This window comes from Micromys minutus, assembly GCF_963924665.1.
Source record: "Micromys minutus genome assembly, chromosome: 17".
Lineage (NCBI taxonomy): Eukaryota > Metazoa > Chordata > Mammalia > Rodentia > Muridae > Micromys > Micromys minutus.
Window position 1 is genome coordinate 26,877,064 of NC_137952.1, and position 20,682 is coordinate 26,897,745.

At 36.4% G+C, this 20,682-nt stretch overlaps 1 protein-coding gene across 1 annotated transcript in view; it reads left to right on the plus strand.

Annotated features, from left to right (window-relative positions):
• KNL1 (kinetochore scaffold 1) overlaps nucleotides 1-18,764 on the plus strand; it is a gene marked incomplete at both ends in the record, with an annotated part of 49,153 nt that extends 30,389 nt beyond the window's left edge. Inside the window, 13 exons of the mRNA XM_080930929.1 lie at nucleotides 914-1,029; nucleotides 5,811-5,901; nucleotides 6,703-6,819; nucleotides 8,059-8,146; nucleotides 10,520-10,597; nucleotides 10,774-10,813; nucleotides 11,643-11,744; nucleotides 13,404-13,504; nucleotides 14,967-15,035; nucleotides 15,568-15,677; nucleotides 16,622-16,740; nucleotides 17,136-17,258; nucleotides 18,665-18,764. Of these exons, the coding sequence (XP_080787055.1) occupies nucleotides 914-1,029; nucleotides 5,811-5,901; nucleotides 6,703-6,819; nucleotides 8,059-8,146; nucleotides 10,520-10,597; nucleotides 10,774-10,813; nucleotides 11,643-11,744; nucleotides 13,404-13,504; nucleotides 14,967-15,035; nucleotides 15,568-15,677; nucleotides 16,622-16,740; nucleotides 17,136-17,258; nucleotides 18,665-18,764 (1,254 nt within the window). The remainder of the gene's footprint in view (nucleotides 1-913; nucleotides 1,030-5,810; nucleotides 5,902-6,702; nucleotides 6,820-8,058; nucleotides 8,147-10,519; nucleotides 10,598-10,773; nucleotides 10,814-11,642; nucleotides 11,745-13,403; nucleotides 13,505-14,966; nucleotides 15,036-15,567; nucleotides 15,678-16,621; nucleotides 16,741-17,135; nucleotides 17,259-18,664) is intronic.
• Nucleotides 18,765-20,682: the final 1,918 nt, after the last annotated feature.

Genomic DNA, 20,682 nt, shown 5'->3' on the forward strand with positions numbered 1-20,682 from the left:
GTTATTTCATGAGTTTTTTTTTTTTTTTTTCCTTAATAAGTCATGAAATTTTAAAAAAGCTTATTTAGGTTTTTTCTTTTTTTTTTTTTCCAAAACAAGATTAAATACATGTATTTGTCTTTAAATTAGAGTTATAAAACATAACAAACTATTCTTTAGTGAGTGTGTGGGTTGATTGATTCGTTGGTTGAGATAAGGTCTCTAGTTTAAGGTAATCTGGAATTTACTATGTAGCAAAGGTGGCTTTCAACTCACAAAGACAAGGCCATTTTGCCTCAGTCTCCTAAGTGCTGGGATGGCAGGCATGAGCCACTACTGCCTTGATTTTTTTTTTTTTCCTTCTTTCTAAGTAAAGTGGTTTCTAATAAGCTTAACTTTTAGGTATTGATTTTTTTTATTACAATTATTATTGCATACACACACACACACACACACACACATGCATGTACATGCTTTGAGGTTAGAAGACAATTTATGGAAGCCACCTTGCTAACCCTTGATTTTCTTAGAATAAGTCATGATTATTTTTAAACCACTTTCAGTCCTATAAGTCAGTATTCTTAGCTCACCTGAACACCTGTGGAAGAATGGACTTTGAACCCAGAACCAAATGTACCCTGTACCAAACTATACACCCAGCCATTTGTTTGACTTTAAAACATAGACACTCTAAAACTTTAATTTGTTCTTGAATCTGGTTTTGTTCTCAATTTTCCAGTTTTGAGCTAGGTATAATCGGGTACTTGTATAATCCCACTGCTTGGGAGGATCAGGAGAACAGTGTGCTCTTCAGATACAAAAAAGTTCCAGGGCAGCCTAAACTACATAGTAAGGTATAGTAAGGTTGTATCTTAGATTTTAAAAGAAAAAGATATCAATTCTGATTCATTAGTTGATTACTTTTTTTTTTAAGTTTACTATAAACACATCACCTACCACAGAAGATCTGATGTTGAGACAATTTGTTTATGGACCCAAGATACAGATTTACAGAGAAGATTGTGAGCTTCTTCGACAAAAGATTGAAGAGTAAGAAAGTTTTCATTTATTTTCTGTGTGATTATTTTTTGAGGTTATAATAAACAAGTAGTCTGTGTGGTATTTTAATTAGAACAAGAGCAGTCTGGGGCAAATGAATGAAATTAATGGGCAGTATGACATGAATAGAAACCCAGTTCTGTTTACATTATTGTACAGCCTTGCATAGTCATTTACTTTTCTTTTCCTCTTCATAAATTAGTGATGATAATCTAGTCTATGGATACTATGAGCAATAGCCATTATTTACACAAAATGTTTTATATCATGATGAATAAAAATATAAACTGAAATTATTATGTTATGACATTGTCCCTGTAAGACAGGGTTTCTCTGTGTATCCTGAGCTGTCCTGGAACTCTCTATGTAGACCAGGCTGGACTCACACTATGAAATTCTCTACCTCTGCTTCCTGAGTGCCAGATTCAAGATGTAAACTGCCATACTTTAATTTGGGGTTTGTAAACTGGATGTTGTGGTTCATGACTGTAATCCAGCATTTGGGAAGGGAGGTGGAGACAGGAGGATCATGAGCCCAAGGCCATGAGGTTATAGAGATGACTTTAATGGTTAAGAGCAGTTACTGCGTAGTCATGAGGATAAATAAATAAGAGCTCTGATTCCAGTATCCGCATAGCAAGTCAGGCATCATGCCTCTTTGGCCTCCAAGACCAAAGTTACACACATCTATTTACATAAATAAGTCTAAGAAGCAAACAAACAAACAAAAAACCAGGCCATTTTGGTCTACGTGGTATCTTTTGTGTGAAAAATAATTGTAGATATTACTTGGTATGATGACATAGGCCTTTTCATTATAGTACTTAGGAAGCAGAGTCAGGGCAGATCTCTGAATTCAAGGCCACCCAGGGTTGCAAAGTGAGATCTTATCTCAAAATATAGTAATAATAACAATTGTATAATATTCAAAATCAAAGTTATTCTGCTGTTTCTAATTTTTGCTACATTTTTCCCTCAAATTACATACATAAAAGAATATAGTTTTACTTAGAAGGTAGCTCAGTCTTGGATCTTTGTAAGTATTACACCCAGATTTACAAATTGTCTATAAACCTACTTTTCTTAAGATAAACTAGAATTCAAAATAATGTTTATTTCATGCTATTTTAGTACTTTTCCAGTTACTTTTGACCCAATCTAACAAAAATAAATAATTTTTCAGTGTTATGGGTTTTTGTTTTGTTCTTTGTGTTTGATACTGGGGATTGACTTAAGGGGTTTGAGAGTGCTAAGCATTTAATTTCTCTACCTCTTAGCTATAAAAAACGTAGTTTTGAATTTATTTTGTGTGTATAGTTATTTTGTCTACATGTATGCATGTGTGCCTAGTGCCCATGGAAGTCAGAAAGGGTTTCAAATGGCCTGAAATTGGAATTACATGGTAAGCTACCACATGCATAGAGCTATGGATTTAGAACTGGCCCTGTGGAAGAACAGTCAGTGCTCTTAATCATTAAACCATCTCTCCAGCCTTACCTTTGTAGTTTTAAAAAAAATTTAAAATGAAGCTGTTAAGTCAGTATTTCACCTGGATATGGGGCATACACCTATAATCTCTGGACTAAGGAAGAAAGATGGTGAGTTCATAACCATCCTGTGATAACTATATTCCAGGTCAGCTTGGGCTATGTAATCAGCCTATCTCTAGAAGAACAAACAAATGCAATGAGGATCTCATTTTTTGTGGTTAAAATGACCAATGACTGAGCTCAAACCTCTAGCACCAGTGTAAAAGCTGTATGAATAGTACAAGCATCTTTAATCTCAGAACTAGCAGAAGATAGGAAGTAGGGAAAAGAGACCCTAGCTGTTCAAGGGTCATGTAACCTGCCATACACAGCAACAGAAAGACAAAAGGGACTCGGGACTTAAACAGGTGGTATCTGAGGTTGTCCTCTGATCTCCACACACGTGCCCCTAGATACACACTAATGTGCAAATACACACATTGTGTACTAGCACAAACAATGGGAAAAGAAGGAACAAACAAACATATGGTACACCAGTTTTGTCTGATTCTACTTTGTTCATTCAGCATTTTTATTCAGCACCTGATGTAATCTATATTAATTACTAGGGTTCATTACTGAATAAGACAGATAAGATTCTTAAGATAAGATTTTATTGTTGTAAAAAGTGGAATGAAGGTACCTCACAGGTAGCTTAGTAAGAGTATAAGCCCCTCACAACTGTAACTCCAGTCCAAAAGATTGATGCCCTCCTAACTCTTTGGTTTCTTTCATGCATATAGTGTACATAAACTCATTCAAGTACACACAAATACACATACATAAATAAAGCTTTCAAAAAAAGAAATGGAATCTAGTCTTAAAAAGTAGCAGCTTGTTTATATTTCCTCTGTTGTTTGATTTTTATACCTATGTGTCTGCATTTATATTTTCTAATTTTGTTCAGTGGAACACTTTCATAAATATGCATAAGGGTCTAGCCTAATTCTGAGTATTACAAGTATCTTCTTTGTTAGAGATGTACTTCTTCTGTTTAGTAAATATCGAAATTGTAACAGCTTTCTCATGGTTTTCTTCTTTGAACAATGTCCCATTGTGCCAGGCCAGCCAGGAACTCATTCATAGCTCATACTATCTAAGAACTCACAGCAGCCTTAAGATACATGGTGTATTCCACCATGCCAGCTTAACTTTGCTGTGTTTTATACATGCTATTTTGTAAAAGTTAGACGAACTTTGAGCTAAATTGAGAACTTTTACTTAAAAAACTAACTACAACTTCACAGCAATTATACAATGACATCTTAAACTTAAAAGCAATGTATTTTCACTTACAGTAAGCTAATAGAGTGATGTAGGAATACTTGTTAGAAGGTTTTTTATTGGGGACTGGAGAGATGACTCAGTGATTAAGAGCACCGTCTGCTCTTCCAAAGGACCCTGGTTCGATTCCTAGCACCTTCATGGCAGCTTACAACTGTCTGTAATTCCATTGCCAAGGGACTTGGCGATCTCACACCAATGCACATAAAATAAAGTTAAATAAATTATTTTCAAAAAAGAAAGGTTTTGTTTTGTAACACTTCTTTTTTATTTTTTTACTTTAAAAATTATCTTTTATTGTTTTAAATTGTGTGTGTGAGAGAGAGAGAAAGGTGGCAGAGGGGGGAGAGCAAGTGCAGATGCCCAAAGAAGCCAGGTATTTGAGTCTCTAGAGCTGGAGTTAACAACAATTGTGAGCCATCCAGTGTGTGTGCGCTGGGAAGTGAACTCGGGTCCTCCGAATAGCAAGCTCTTAACCACTAAATTAGCACTTATTTATAAGTCCTTTTTTTTTTTTTTTTTTTTGAGGTAGTGCCTCAAAAGAGACATAAGTTTAGACTGACTATTCCAGGCAACCCTCCTGCCCCAGTCTTCAAAGTATTATGAGCACAAGCGTGTACCATCCCTCAATTGCAATAATTGTATAATTGAATTGTATAATTCAATGTGTGCAGTATCTGCTTTACATTAAACAATAATCAATACAGTCAATGTACGGGTAGTGGTAGGGAGGTGCTGTCCAGGAGGTAGTCAAGTTTTATTAAGGAAGATAAATTCACCTTAACACATGTAGTTTAGGCTATGGAGAACCAGGGGCAGTCATTTCTGGAAAAGCCAAGTGCCTGAACTGAGGAGGAAGGAAAAACAAAACAAAAGAAAACAAACAAACAAACAAAAAACCCAAGGAGCAAATAGATGTATAGAGTATACAGTAGGCATCCAGGTGTGAGTTGGGAGCCTACAAGGGTAGGACGCTTGAATTTTCAGAGTGATTGGCCAGAGTCATAGAGAGGAGTCCCTAGGGAGTGAGGGTGATGTTCGCTGACAAGGTCTCTAGAAGATCTTGGTTAGCTGCTGCCTGAATGAAGATTGATGATGGGGTGAAGTGAGCCAGAAAAGCCTCCAGAGTATGCTGCACTTGCTGGGATGCTGACCTCTTGAGTTCAGAGCCTAAGCTGTTAGTAGTCATGCAAGGAATTGGTGGATCTCTAAAACCTATTGGAGACAGGGCAAGCAGAGGGAAGGAAACCCTTCCTGATGGTCTTCAGGAGTAAGTCATTGAGGGAAGTTTGGGAATCCCAGGGTGGGAGGACTTGAGTTTGGGGCCCCTGGCTTGATCTGCCAGGCCCACAGAGGCTGAGAGTCTCAGGGACTCAGCCTAGATCTGTCCTAAGACTCAAAATCAAGTTTTTGCCTTTTTTTTTTTTTTTTTTTTTTTGCTGAAGACCCTGGGAACTGGAACCTTACTAATTCAGGTTACCCTTCCCTACTGCCATCTCTACCACCTCCAAGTTCTGCCATCCCTTAAAGGTACCAGGGGCCTCCTCAGTTCTCCAATAAACTCTGGCTCTCTGACCCTGGATCTATCTCACTTCCCAGCATCATTGTGACATTCTGTTTGTTTGTCTGTTTGTTTGTTTTATTGTTTTCCGAGACATAATATGTCTTTGTAGCCCTGGCTGTCCTGGAACTCACTCTGTAGGGAAGGTTGTCCTTGAATTAACTGAGATCAGACTGCCTCTGCCTTTCACTGCTGGGATTAAAGGTATGCCCAACCACATTCAGCTCATTGTGGCATTCTTAACTTTTGTTCTTTAAATGTTGAATAATCATCTAGCTTTGGTCCCCGAGTGGATTACTCCTCCTGGGTAGAAAAAAAAAACTAGAAATAATTGTTTGGCTGTATGTTTAAGCTTGTTTCTTCAAGCACAATTCTAACTCCTGTATTGCTTATTTTAGATTGAAGGTGTCTGCATTGAACCAAGATAAGCTGTTAGTGGATGTAAATAGGAACTTGTGGGAAAAAATGAAAGACTACTCTGATGAAGAGGTATTTTTACTCTATTTTCTGAATAAGAATTGACACATTTGGAACTGTTGTTTGGCCTACTTTGGTGGTACACTCAGCCTTTAATTCTAGCACTTGGGAAGCAGAGGCAACTTTTGAGTTCAAGGCTAGCCTGAACCACAGAGCTAGTTTCAGTACAGCCAGGACACAAGAAAAAGGAAACACTGTCTCCAAAAAAAAAAAAAAAAAGGACTGTTACTTAATAGTATAGAGTTCTTTAATTTAGTCTTAGATCTAATGTGTTGCTGTGGTCTTATCTAATTATTACCAAGTAATTGTTAAATATAACTTTTTAATGGGTGATGTCTAATTTAACATGTAAATATATATATGATGTTCCCAGCATATATTTGCATTTTCCTTAGATTTAAATGAAGATTTCCTATCATTGACTAGCTATTAGTTCATTTTACATGTACCCTAGTATATGTTTTGTTAATTAAGAGACAGTCATTTTCTAGTTTACAAAATGAATAAGTGAAAAAAATCAAAACTGAAGTCTTTGATTATGTTCTTAGTTATACAGAGCCTAAGTGTGGTGGCAAGTACCTGTGATCACAGCACTCCAGAGGCAGAAGCTGGAGCACCATTTAAGATCAACTCTGAATGGTCTCAACGGTGACCTCCACATCTACCAATTTGCAAATGAAAGTTCTTGCCTTAGAATTCAGAATCTAGATTAGACAAAACCCAGCACTGGCAACTGAACCTGTCTTCACAGACCTTACTTATCTTATTGACTTGTTTTTTTAGTAAAATGTTCTCTTTAACTTTCTCTTATAGCTAAAGACTTATGGAATTTACCTTAACAAAATAAAATCGCGCTATACAAAGATGACAAAAGTCTTTACTCACCAAGGAAAAGTGGCTCTGTATAACAAATTGGTGCATTCAGCTGAGGTAATTTGGGATGGTTGATATAGAGTGATGTATAGTAGATATAAAATATGGAATGTTTCTTAGGAGATAAGTGAGCCTTGGATAAAAGTTTGTTTATAAAAAGTGAGGTTCTAGTGACCAAAAACTCCAACCTTGGGCATTAGAAATAAAATGAAATATAGTTACTAATATGGGCTATGTCTCATAGATTGTCATCCATTTTACATATTGAAATAAAATACTTATGATTCTGTGTCCCTATTCATTTTTTTTAAGATTTATTTATCTGTATATACAGTGAAGATACTGTAGCTGTCTTCAGACACACCAGAAGGAGGGCATCAGATCTCTTTACAGATGATTGTGAGCCACCATGTGGTTGCTGGAATTTGAACTCAGGACCACTGGAAGAGCAGTCAGTGCTCTTAACCTGAGCCATCTCTCCAGCCCCTGTGTCCCTATTCATACAGAAGGCAGTATTATCTTCTTTATATACATATTCAGTTGCATATGTATGTGCATGTATTTATCCTTTTTCTTTAAAAAAGGCTTTATACATAGAGCTGAGATTGTAGCTCAGTGGTAGAACATTTGCTTAGCATTTGTTCAGTCTCCCATTTGAAAGACAGTTAGGGTGCTCATGCCAGTGAACATGAGCATATATGAATGTACACAACACCAAGCAGGGTAGCCTAGCTCTCCTTAGTAAGTACCAGCAAATAAGTACAGAAAGTGTTGTATACAGTATCATCTTTTATAGAAATAAAAATTCAAAAACAGTTGTGCCTGGTGCATATGCCTACAGGAAGCTGAGGCAAGAATATTGCCATAAGTCTGGATCGTATAGCAAAACCTGTCTCAATAAACACTTATTTAACTCAGTAAATATGAATACAGTTCATGAAACATGTATAGAAAAGAAATGCTATAATAAAGAGAAAAACAAAATTCATTTGTCTTTTTAAATTAAAAGAATTTAAGTCTAGACTAACAGTCTCAAGATTTGCCTGTTCATGCCAGTGTGGTGGCATAGGCCCAGCCAATTTAATTGTAAGACCCTGATTTTATATAAGAAATGAAAAATAAATGGGTAGGAATAACGGGCAGCAGCACATCATGTGACCAGCATGTTCAGTCACTGGTATTGCCAAATAAAAAAAGGAAACAAGATTTACCCATTTATAATCATGACAGTAATTGAACTGTTAAAGGATTGTTTGGAGTTTAAGTTTTATAACCTATAATATTTTTTGTGTTTAGACTGAGAAGAAGAAACTTCAGACAAAAATAAATGAGATGGACACCATACTTAAGAAGATCAATGACTGCCTTGCTGAAGTGGAAGTCGGTAAAGTAACGCTTTCCTTTAGGGGCTCAGGGATAATACTTGCAAAAGGCCTTAAGGAGTCAGATACTACATCTCCAAAGACAATGTTTACTTTCCAACTTTTTTCTATGTTTATTATTTTTAAAGTATTAAAAGTAAAAAAAAAAAGAAGAAGAAAAATCATTATGCTTAATCTTTACACACCAAGAAAACTTTGACTATTTCCAGGTTACATCTTGTTTTACATGTACTTTATGCTCATTGGAACTAGTAAAATTTCGATGCATACTATCAAACCTTTAAAAAAAATTCAAGTACTGACAAAAATGTATTAATATACTTTTATGCAAAAATACTTTTAAAATCTGTACATTTATCTCTGTTTTTTAAAATAAAGTTGTTAAATTAAAAAAAAAAAGAGGGGATGGAGTTTGGTGGCAGAGTATTTTCAAGTTTTTGGATGTGATCTTTTTAAGACTGCAAAACAAACCAACCAACAGTTGTGCTTCTTTTCTCATTACTCATTTTACAAATTTGTTTAGTTTATACCTTTATAATATGGTACTCAGAAATAAGAACACACTAGTAACCAAAAACAAACATGATTTGTACCCTTGTGGAATTTTTTTTTTCCTCAGACAGGTTATCATGTAGTATATACTGACCTCTAAAGTGGTCGAAAGTATCCTTAAACACCTGATGCTTCTGCCTGTACCTCCACAGTACATGTACTGCCATGCCCAGATCCTTATGGAACCTTTCATTCAGAAGTAACTATAAACACTAAATAAATAAGCTGGCTATGGTATTACACACTAGGCATCTCAGCCTTTAGGAGATGGAGTCAGGAGGATCAGGAGTCTGAGGCTATCATATGTTACATAAAACCTTTGTTCAAAAAATCAAAACCACAAAACACCCTTTCCCCAAAAGTAATTTTATAATAAATTCTGTAGAAGATATTATAAGGTACTGAGATACTTCAATAGGAATCTGGTCTAGTTAAGAGGTCACAGCAGCCTCACCTGTACAGAAGAGATTTTTCAGCTAAAACATGAAAGATGAATAGGGGTAAAAAGAAAAAAGGAAAAGCCAGGCATGGTTCACATCACTAATCTTATCACCTGAAAAGCTGTGGCAGGAGGATTGCTTCGAGTATGAGGCTAGCCTGAAGTACAGATTAAAACAGTTTCTTCAAACCATATACACAGATAAATGTGTGTTCATGCACACATACACAAAGAACAACAGACTATTCAAAATTACTACATATAGAAAACTTACCAACTACATGGGTGTGAAGCTAGAGATAAAGTAACATAGAGAACAAAAGGGAAAATAGCTAGATTTGTTATTAGGGCTGGGCATAGGACATCTCTAAATATTTTTATAAGAAGTGAGCTAGCCATGTATTTATTAAATGCTAATGGTGGTATAGAGCTTGGGTTTGAATAGATAAGTAAATGCAAGCTGTTTGTCATGGGGCACATCTGTAATCCTAAGCACTATGAAGGTTGAATTAAGAGTCTGCATAATAAATTTCAAGTCAGCCTGAGCTACTTAGTGAAACTCTATCTCAAAAAAAGGTGGGAAGTACTTTTGAGGAAAAATTCAAGCTTGGAGTAGACACTTTATTGGATATTCTCTGTATTTACGTTTCAGATGTTATCCCCTTTCCCCCAATCCCATTCCTCCTCCCCATCCCATTGCCTCCATGATGGAGTAGACACTTTAATCGCAGTCCTTAAAAGGTAAGGACAGGAAGGTCAAGAAATATCATCAACTTACTTAGTGAAACCAGCTTGGACTAATGAGACCCTGTTTCAAAACAGAAAAAATTTTCAATGCTAACTTGAGACAAATTGGGCATAGCTACATACCTGTAATCCAAGGTACCTGGGAAACTTTGGCAGGAAGGTCACAGGTTTATTATGGCTGGCCTGAGCAAGACTGTCTCAAAGGTACTAGAGAAGCGGTTAAGAGCACTGACTGTTTGCTCTTCCAGAAGTTCCAAGTTCAGTTCCCAGCAACCACATGGTGGCTCACAGCCATCTGTAATGGGATCGAATACCTTCTTCTGATGTGTCTGAAGATAACTACAGTGTACTAATATATACTAAATAAATAATGTTTTAAAAAGTTGTCTTCTGACCTCTAGTGCTCACACACAATAATAATAATAATAGCAACAACAACAATAATAAATGTTTTAGGTACAAGATGAGATCACTGTCATTTGCTCCGAGTTCACTTATCTGATACCAAAAGTCTTTGAAATAATAACTCAAGTCTTATTGTCAGAGGATGGGTGTTTGTGAATTATTCCCAATACTTCATTTGACTATCTGTTTCTCTAATATTGAATATATCTCTAATGCTTGATGTTTACCTCAGAAACTAAGAATTTGGAGAATGAAGAGAAAGATGTTGCCATGGAAGAATGGGATTCTGAAGTGAGAGATGCAGAAAAAGGTAACTAACTTAGTTAAGGTGATAGGGCTGGAGAGAAAAGCACTGTGGATGAGTTAGATGAGATTTGCATGTTAGATGAGATTAGGTTAAGGTCAGAATTTTCAGTAAACGAAATGATTATTTTTTAAGTTTCTTCTGATGTCCTTTTAATGCTTGTTTTGTTTTTGTTTTTATAGAACTGGAACAGCTGAAAACTGAAGAAGAGGAATTTCAAAGGTCAGCAACAATTGAATGTTAAAAAAATATAAGGTCCCCAGATGTGGTTGCTCATATGATTTGATCCTTGTATATTTTAGGTCCACCTGATCTACATAGAGAGCTTCAGGCTAGGCCTAGCCAAGGCTACATAGTCTCTCCCTCTCCCCCTCCCTCTTCCCCTCCCCCTCCCCTCTCTCCCTCTCCTTCTCTCTTCTCTTTTTCTTCCTCTCCCTCTCTCTCCTCTCCCACTTTCTCTCTCTCTCCCTCTCCCTCACAAACAGCAACATAAAATAAAAATAAATACATTTCAAAAAAAGAAAGAAAGAACATGTAAATAATGATAAAACCAATAAAATTTGAGTTGACAGATAGTGATGTTCAACTGAAATTAAGTTGACAGAACTCTGGGTATGTTGGTACATGCTTATAATCTTAGTAGTCAGAAGGCTGAGACATAAAGATTGCTGTAATTCAAGGTTAGTATGTAGTTGAGATCAGCTTTGAATCCATAAAGGTCTGCTTGCCTCTGCCATCATTGCTGGGATAAGAAGGATAGAAGGACATCATGGCCAGAGTTTCTCATTGAACCCAGAGCTCACCAACTGGTTAGACTGACTGGCCAGCCAGCACCAGGATTCATCTGTCTCTGAAGGATCTGTCCCAACATTATTACAACACTTTGCTTGTCTTTCCTGGGTGCCAGCGATCCAAACTCAGCTCCCTAAGCTTTCACAGGGAATCTTTTCATCAACTCAGTGTTCTCCTCATCCCCAAAACATGTTGTTACTATTCTGAACCTACTAACGAATAACTTTGTTTCTTTGTGAATACCTGATTTTATTTGCAGAAAGTTCTTAGAAGTAGAGACACAGAAAATACAGACCCTTGCTCAGATAGAATTTATAAAAGAACAAACAACTAAAACTGAAGAATTACTGGATCAATTCAGGTGAGAAAAAGCAGATGTCACCAGTTTCTGGTCTATTCTGAATATTGCTATTGATTTTTTGAAGGATTTGGGATTTATTATTAATGTTTTCAGTTAGGCTTAGCCTGTGTTGCCTAGGCTGGCCTAGGATTTCTGGATCCAAGCAATTGTCATGCCTCAGCTTCTCAAGAATACCCACATTCCAACACTACAATACCCAGCAATTGCTGTGGCCTTTGAACACCTATAGGTGTGGTTCTTACCCTCCTTATGTGGCTGGCCTTTAATACAGTTCCTCACTTTGTGTGATTCCCCTAACCATAAGTGATGTTATTGCTATTTCATAACTGTAATTTTGCTACAGTTATGAAGTATAATGTAAATATCTGTGTTTTCAGTGGTCTTAGACAACCACTGTGAAAGAGTTGTTTGACCGTCAAATGTTGAGAATCATTAACCAGCCTTTTAAAAAAATCATAGGGCTAGAGAGATGGCTCAGAGATTAAGAGCACTGACTGCTCTTCCAGAGGTCCTGAGTTCAATTCCCAGCAACCACATGGTAGCTCACAACCATCTGTAATGGGATCCGATGCCTCTTCTGGTGTGTCTGAAGACAGCTACAGTGTACTCATATCTTTTTTAAAAAGTCAGTGTACTTATAATCTGAGGTAAAAACATGTAGGGCCATGAATTAAGCTTAAAATATTCTAAAATATTTTTGTGTCTGAAAAGCTGGTTCGATGGTTGAGTGTACTGCTCTAGTAGAAGACCCAGTTCATTTCTCAGTACCTACATGATAGCTCACAACTACCTATAATCCAGTCCTAGGGGATCTAGTGCCTCTTCCTTTGACCTCAGCAGCCTCTTGCATACATGTAGTCCTCCTACATACACTCAGGCACACACATTTACGCATAAAATAAAATAAAATGAATAGTTTTAAAAATATATCTTTAACACTTTTTATCAAATAGATCCCTTCCTCTCCAATATATGACTCAAAATTGAGTTATATACACAAGATTGAATCAAGTGTGTTTAATGTACCTGTAATCCCAGCACTTGGGTAGCAGAGGAAAGAGAGTTATTGTATATTCTTGAGCAGCCTCATTTACATAGCAAGTTCTCAGAGTACACAGTGAGACCTTGACTCAGAAACAAAAAACAAAAACAAAAGAATAAGCAAACAAAAAGCACAAGACTGTGTAATCATATTTTTCCATGGTTTTGTTTGATGTTATTTTTCCTCAAAAGGTCCTTATTGGTCGTAAAGCTTCCATTCATGATCAGTGTATGTTTCACAAATTGTGTTATCCTTGCGCAAGAATTAATTTGTTCTTATTTTAGTATATGTGTTGCCAAAGTACTTGTATCATGTTTTGAGATACCATCTCACTGTGTAACACAGGTCAACCTAAAACTCAAGGTTGATCTGCCTGCTTCAGCCTCCCAAGGGCTAGCATTGAAAATGTGTATCCTTCTCCCAACCTGGCCATTCAAATGATTTAAATAGGAATATTGTTTCCCTCTCCAGTGGAGAAGAAAAAATAATAGCTACTATTGGTTCTGTCTGAATGATATCACAAATTCTTCATTTGGGAGAGTGATTTCTTGGATTGAACCCCTAGCACTGGGAAGAAAGAGCAGACTTACTTGTTTTTCTTGTTTATCCTTCTCTAGTTTGTCTGAGTGGGATATCATTGAGTGGAGTGATGATCAAGCTGTATTTACCTTTGTTTATGATTCAATAGAACTCATCATCTCCTTTGGAGAGCCACTAGGTAAGTAGCAAAGCTAAAATGATCCTCTACAGAGAAATGAATGGCTGAACTCTCTAAAGATAAAAGCCTATATTTTATTACAATAGCAACTAATGACAAACAACACTGCTGAGAATCTCAGAAGAATAAGTTGCTTTAATGATAATAGTTTGGGGAAGTTTGCTAGAATTTGAACCCAGGAGCTCCTATATGCTAAGTTTATGTTCTGCTACTATCCCAGCATGAATGAATTTTATGTTATAGAACAAAGACTATAGTAGAGCAGAGCACAGTGGCATGGTGGGCAGGATCATCTGATACCTAGTGAGACCCTGTCTCAGAAGACACCAAACAATATGAGTAAAAATACAGGTGGTTTGGAGTTCTTTTAGATAATAAGATTATCTCTATCTAAATAATTTTTTTCCCGTTTTGTGTGTGTGTGTGTGTGTGTGTGTGTGTGTGTGTGTGTGTGTGTGTGTTCTGTTAGAGAATTTACTTGAATGGTTGTCATTCTTGATTGATTTTATTTTTGTGCTTAATAGTGAAGTCCTGGCATGGGGATACAGCTCAGTGGTAAAGCACTTGCACTGATATACTTAAGGCGTTGGGTTCCATCTGGAGCATTTGGGGGAGGATTGAAAAAATTGGTTTTGATGTATCCAAGCCTGAAGGCAGGCATGGTAGCACATGCCTTTAACCCTATCATGTAAGAGGCTGTGGCAGATGATCTCTGAGTTCAAGGCCAGCCTGCTGTACAAGTTTCAAAACAGGCATAAGTATATATAGAAAAACCTGCCTCAAAAAAAAAAAAAAAAAGAGGAAAAAGGGAAGGAGGATGAGGAGGAGAAGAAGAAGAAAAAGCAGCAGCCAGCAGCAGCACAGCAAAACTAAGATACACTCTAGTCCTAAAGTTTCTTTTAAAAAAAAAAAAATCTGAGCTCTGCATGGATGTACAGGTTTCTTTAATCACATCACTCAGGAGGCAATGACAGGCGGATCTCTGAGCATCTTAGACCAGCATGGTGTACAGAGTTAGTTCCAGGATAGAATGGCTCTGTTACACAGAGAAACCCTGTCTCAAAAAAGAAAATAAACAAAAAACAAAAAAGGGGGGAAATGTTAAAAATAATTATAGCTATGTTTTACACTTTTAATTTCCTTCAAAGGCCTACTAAATATCAAGGGGAACTTTACCATATACAGAGAATAATGTGATTCAAGAAAAACCTTCAATAGAATTCTAAAGTAGGAAAAATATTTATGATTAGGATATATCTCCGTTTGTAGAATGCATGAAAGTCTTGAGTTCAGTCCCCAGCACTGCATAAACCAGGGATGATAATATGTGCCTATAATTCAGGAGATGAGGTTAGGATAAGAGAATATAAACTCCTCAGCTACACACAGTTTTGCCACCAGCATAGGCTGTGTAAGGATAAGGAGGAAATAAGAGAGAAAAATCTTTTCTTTTTCTCCTTAGGTGGTCTCCCTTTCTTGGACAACGCTTACAGGAAGATTAATGGGCTCAGTTTTCAGTCTCTGTTAGATGGTAAGCCTCTATATTTTGTTGGTAATTGTGTTTTGAGACATAAAATTGCTTGTATAGTATTCTAAATTTTGAGTAGATTTTAAAAAAAGTTATTATATTACTCCTAGATATTGAATAATGATTAATAATATTTTCATATTTGAAATTAGCACTATGGTTACTTAGTCTATGCCACATATACATATATTACTGATATCAGTGCTATAAGTAGATATTATTTTCTCTTCTACCAGTTAGGAAACTACAGATCAGAAAAATTAAGTGTTGTGCTTATAATTACTTAGATAGTAAGGAAAACCTAGCTTTGAACTCAGAAATATGTTCTATTTAAATTTATGCTTTCACCAAAAAAAATTTAGGCTTAAAGTTTTATAGAATGGTTTATATAATAACATACGTTATGGTCATATTTGAAAATAAAATATAAAAAAAATGCATCTAGTTTGAAAATGTTTCTAGCTTATATAATATTATGTTCATACCTTATTACTGATGAGTAAATAACGTCATTTTTATCTTTTTCCTTATTCAGAGGATAAAGCTCCTCCTTCCTCCCTCTTAGTTCATAAGCTTATTTTTCAGTATATTGAGGAACAGGAGTCCTGGAAGGAGAAATGCACAACACAGCATCAGGTACCCCAGGTAAAGTCTAGTGAAGCTTTTAAAGGAAAGCTTGCCTATTAGTCACAAATTGCAGAACTGCAATTCTACAAATATTATAATCCTCTGAAATTATAAATATATTCAGTTGCCAACATTTTGGAGATTATAATAGCCACTAAACCTCAACGGTTTTCAATGTGCATGTGTCTTTGGCACTGGGATTAAAGGCTATGCCCATTTTATTTTACTTTTTTAGTTCATATTTAGAATAATGTGAGTGTTGTTCTTGTTCTTTGGCTTTGTCTTTGTAGCCTAGTCTGTAGCCAGGGTTAGCCATGAGCTTCTGATCTACCTGCCTTGTGGGCCCACACGCTGGGATTACAGACATTCTACACCTCACTTATGCACTGCTGAGGGTCAAACCTGGGGCTTTATGCATAATAGGCCCAGACCTTTTCTTTTTTTAATTACTTATTAATGTATTGCTTTTAGTTGTTTACTTTCTTCAGACACACCAGAAGAGGGCATCAGATTCTATTGTGGATAGTTGTGCACCATTGTGTTGTTGCTGGGAATAGAACTCAGGAACTCTGGAAGAGCAGCCCGTGTTCTTTCTTAACTGCTGAGTCATCTCTCTAGCCCCAACTTTTTTTTTATTTTTTAATGTATTTTAGATGTTTTTTCTTTCTGCATATGTCTGAGCCAAATGTGTGCATTTCCTGAGGATGCCAAAAGAGGGCATCAGAGTCCTCTTAAACTGGAGTTAAATGTGATTGTTGGCCATCACATGGATACTAGGATTCGAACCCAGATCCTCTGAAAATGCAGCCAGTGCCTTTAACTACTGAGCCATCTCTCAAGCCACTAGATCTCAACTCCATCCCTAACTAAGCTACATCCCTAAACCTCAAAATAAAGCTTTTCAGTATGATCTTTTCATACACATACACACACTTACAAAGTCTGTTTGTTTATTTTTCTAGATGCTTCAAGAACTGTCACTGGTAGTTAACCATTGTAGGCGTCTTGGAGAAGAGATTGAATTTTTAAAGCGATGGGGGCCAAATTATAGCCTAATGCATATAAATGTGAATAATACTGAGTGAGTATATTCAGTTCCTAGGATCTGTGTAATAAAGTATCATAAGTTGAGTGACTTAAATAGGAGAAACATAATTGACTTAATGCTCTGGAGGCTAGAAGTCTGCGGTCAATAATAGTAGGGTGATGACATCACTCACCATTGAGAGACCCTGTTTCAAACAAAAGATTGAAGGTGTCTGAAGATCTGGACCCAATATGCTTACCTCCACCCATACTGTGAATGTGCATACTTGTGCAATCTCTCCCTCTCCTGTGCAAGTAGCTATTACAGTGTCTTGCTCCAGATGTTTTACCGTCTTTTCTATTTCATAAGGGCAAGAAATTACAGCCACCTTAGTTCCTTACGCAAGTATAAAAGAAAAATATGTTTTTAATTGTGTCTGTCTTTTATAGATTGAGGCTTTTATTCTCCAGTTCTGCAGCATTTGCAAAGTTTGAGATAACTTTGTCTTTCTCGGCCCATTATCCCTTGGTCCCACCACCATTCACCATTCAAAGTCACCTTGGGAAGACTGGGTAAGTAGACAATCAGTTCCATGAGAGTTCCAGCTACTTTTGTACTCTTCTTATTTCATTCCAAAGGTCTTTGGAAGTGTCAGCAAATACACTGCAAGATGTGTCACTCTTTCTGACTTCCCTTTCCAGTATTTGTTCTTTTAAATTCAGTGGTATTATTACTGTTTCTAGTGGATGGTAGAGCCCTGTCTTTTATGATGGTTTCAGGTTTTCAATACTTGTCTGTAAAGTAGAAAATTTTTTGGAGCTGGAGATGTAGCTTAGTTGGTGGCATTCACAAAGGCTTGGGTTGCATTCTCAGTGCCATATAAGTCGGCCACAGTGGTGCTGCACACCTGTAATCCCAGCCACTGTAGAGGAAGGGGGAGCAGTATCTGAAGTTCAAACTCATCCCCATTAGATTATGATTTACTTTATAACTATTTTGATAATACTGTGAAATATTAGAAGTCCTTCTTTAATTCATCAGCAAACAACAGTTTAGGATTTTGTAGCTGGCAAAATTAATTTGGAAACCAGATGGCTCAGTTGGTAAAGAGCCTGCCACACATGAAGACCTGTGATCCCATCCCTAGCACACCCATGACCCCAGTTCTGAGAAGGTAGAGATAGCAAGAACCTGAGAATCACTAGCCAGCCCATCTAGCCAAGCAGTGAAAGACCTGTCTCAAAAAATAAGTTAGAAACTAATGAAAATAATAGTTTATCTACTTCTGGTCTACACCCATACCGACATACACAGGAACACACATCTGCATGCATGCACAAACACAAAAACAGGGTGGGAATTGTGAAACAGGAAGAGAGGTGGCTCAGTAGTTAAGAATGCTCTCTGTTCTTCCAGGAGTCCTGGGTGTAGTTCTTAGCACTCACATAGTGGTGACATATTAGATCAGACAAAGAGTACAGCAGTCTACAACCATCAGTAACTTTAACTCCAGGGGACTGACTGGCCTCTTCTGTATGGCACCAGCACCTGCCCTCACATGTACCCATTCCTATACACACATAATTAAAAACAGAATTTTTTGTTTTTGTTTTTGCTTTTTAAGCAATTGGGTGGGGGGTTGGAGAAATAGCTAAATGATAGAATGTTTGCCTAGCATGGACAAAGGCCTGTGTTTAATTCTAGCACTGTAGGCAAACAACAAAAAAAGCAACTAGATTGGGATAGTTTACAATTATATATAGAATTGGTTATTCAGCCTTATTTTAGCTGAATAACCAATTCACAGCTTCAAGTAAATTCTGCTTATTTCCAGAAATATATATATATATATATATATATATATGCATGCTTCCTAGAAACTTACGAGATAGTATCCAAGGACATGAGTAGTCCTGAGTTGGACAAAGGTATAAGGTTTTCAGGAAAAGTAATTAAAATATCCTTTTGTCTTTTCTAGCCACGATGAAATTGCTGCCGTTATCGCTAAAGTGCCCTTAGAGGAAAACTACCTGAAGAATGTAGTCAAGCAAATTTACCAAGATCTACTTAAGGACTGAAACTTTTGCCATAAGGACCACAGATCACAGCTATAACATCCACGAAAAAAGTCCATTTACCCAGGCATAGAGAATTCTTGTAATCTCAGAATTCCAGTGAAGAAAGTCAAGGCCAGCCTGAGCTGTCTATGAGACCTGGTTGAAAAACAGAGTACTTAAATGATACATCAGGGTCAATACCGATATTTATCCATCGTTTTAACATCATATAAAACTAGCAAAATTCCTCCCGATGATGTCATAGATAATTTGTATCATTAGTTTAAAAATACCTAGTTAAAAATGATGAGGTCTCAGCTTGTTATCTACTTACTGGTATTCTTATACCCAAGGTTAAATGATCAGATGTGAAAATGTTCCTCTAAATTGGCTTGTTGATAGAACACTTATCTTGTGTGTATAAAGCCCTATGTTTAACACCACAGAAAAACTATTTTTTAAAAAGTCAAAAGTTGTGCTCTTGTCTTAATACAAGCCCTAAGGGGTAACATTGATGAGGAAGTAGGACACAAAGATTAATGATTTCCTTCTATCTAGAGCTGTGTATTTATAGTTTTTGCCTAGCAGATGTATCTAGAATAGAAGCATTTCTGTCAGTACATACCTATGGTGCAGCTACTCAGAAGACTGAAACAGGAGGACCACATGATCTCATGACTTCAGGACCAGCGTGCTCAACATAGTTAGTGAGATTTGTCTCAATAAAACCAAAAGAATATATCTATCCACAAACTATTCATCCTTTTCCATTTCAGAAATGCTGTTAAAAGAAAGTAGAAACACTCAGCTATTGGAATGTTTGCCATCTTTTCTTGAGGTCTTGGTATTTTCTTTGCAATGTTTATTAATGTTTTCTTTTTCTAATATGTACTCTTTGTAGGAAAAGTTTGTTCATTTTGGCCTGATATATTGTGTAAATATATGAATGTTTTGTATTTGTGATGTATATGGTATTCAAATAATATGCCTTTAGTATAGGTCATTTTCTTTTCTATAAAGAATGCTTTACAGCAAGATTTTCAATCCTTTTTTTAAAATAGTGAAATTTAAACAATATCACACTGCAACACTGGTTTCTCATAATTCTGAAACCACGTTTTTTTCATATACAAAACCAATTGTCTCTGAGGCAGACAAATTCGAAAGAACTTTCCTCACGCACTAGTCAATCCTAACCATGCTAACTTTATTTCTTTTATATTTAATTCTAAACTGAGTTTACATTTTTAAATTAATTTATATTAAATTTTTCCTTTTTATATCATGGTAAAGTTCTTTTAGTCCCACTTTTTTTTTTTTTTTTTGCTAGGTTTACTAATGGTCTATACATCAAAAGGTCACACACAGGCTGGAGAGATGGCTCAGTGGTTAAGAGCACTGACTGCTCTTCCAGAGGTCCTGAGTTAAATTGCCAGCAACCACAAGGTGACTTACAACAATCTGTAATGGGATCTGATACCTTCTTTGGGTGTGTCTAAAGATAGCTACAGTGTGCTCATATACATAAAATAAATATATTTTTTTTAACAAAAGGTCACACACTCTGGCTTTCAAAAGTCAACACAAAACTCTTGACTTAAAAATTAAGCCGAGGGGCTGGAGAGATGGCTCCGTGTTTTAGAGTACCTACTACTCTTCCAAGGTCCTGAGTTCAAATCCAAGCAACCACATGGTGGCTTACAACCATCTGTAATGAGATCTGATGCCCTCTTCTGGTGTGTCTGAAGACAGCTACAATGCACTTATATATAATAAATAAGTCTTTTTTTAAAAATGTAAAATTAAGCCAAGACAGCCATAAAAAACCTGCAAAGTCATCAGTATGGTTTGTTTCCTATGAAATTTAATTCATCCTTCTGACTGGAAGTTTTTTCCTTATATAGCTAAAAATTAGAGGTTTTCTTTTTTCGTTTTTTTC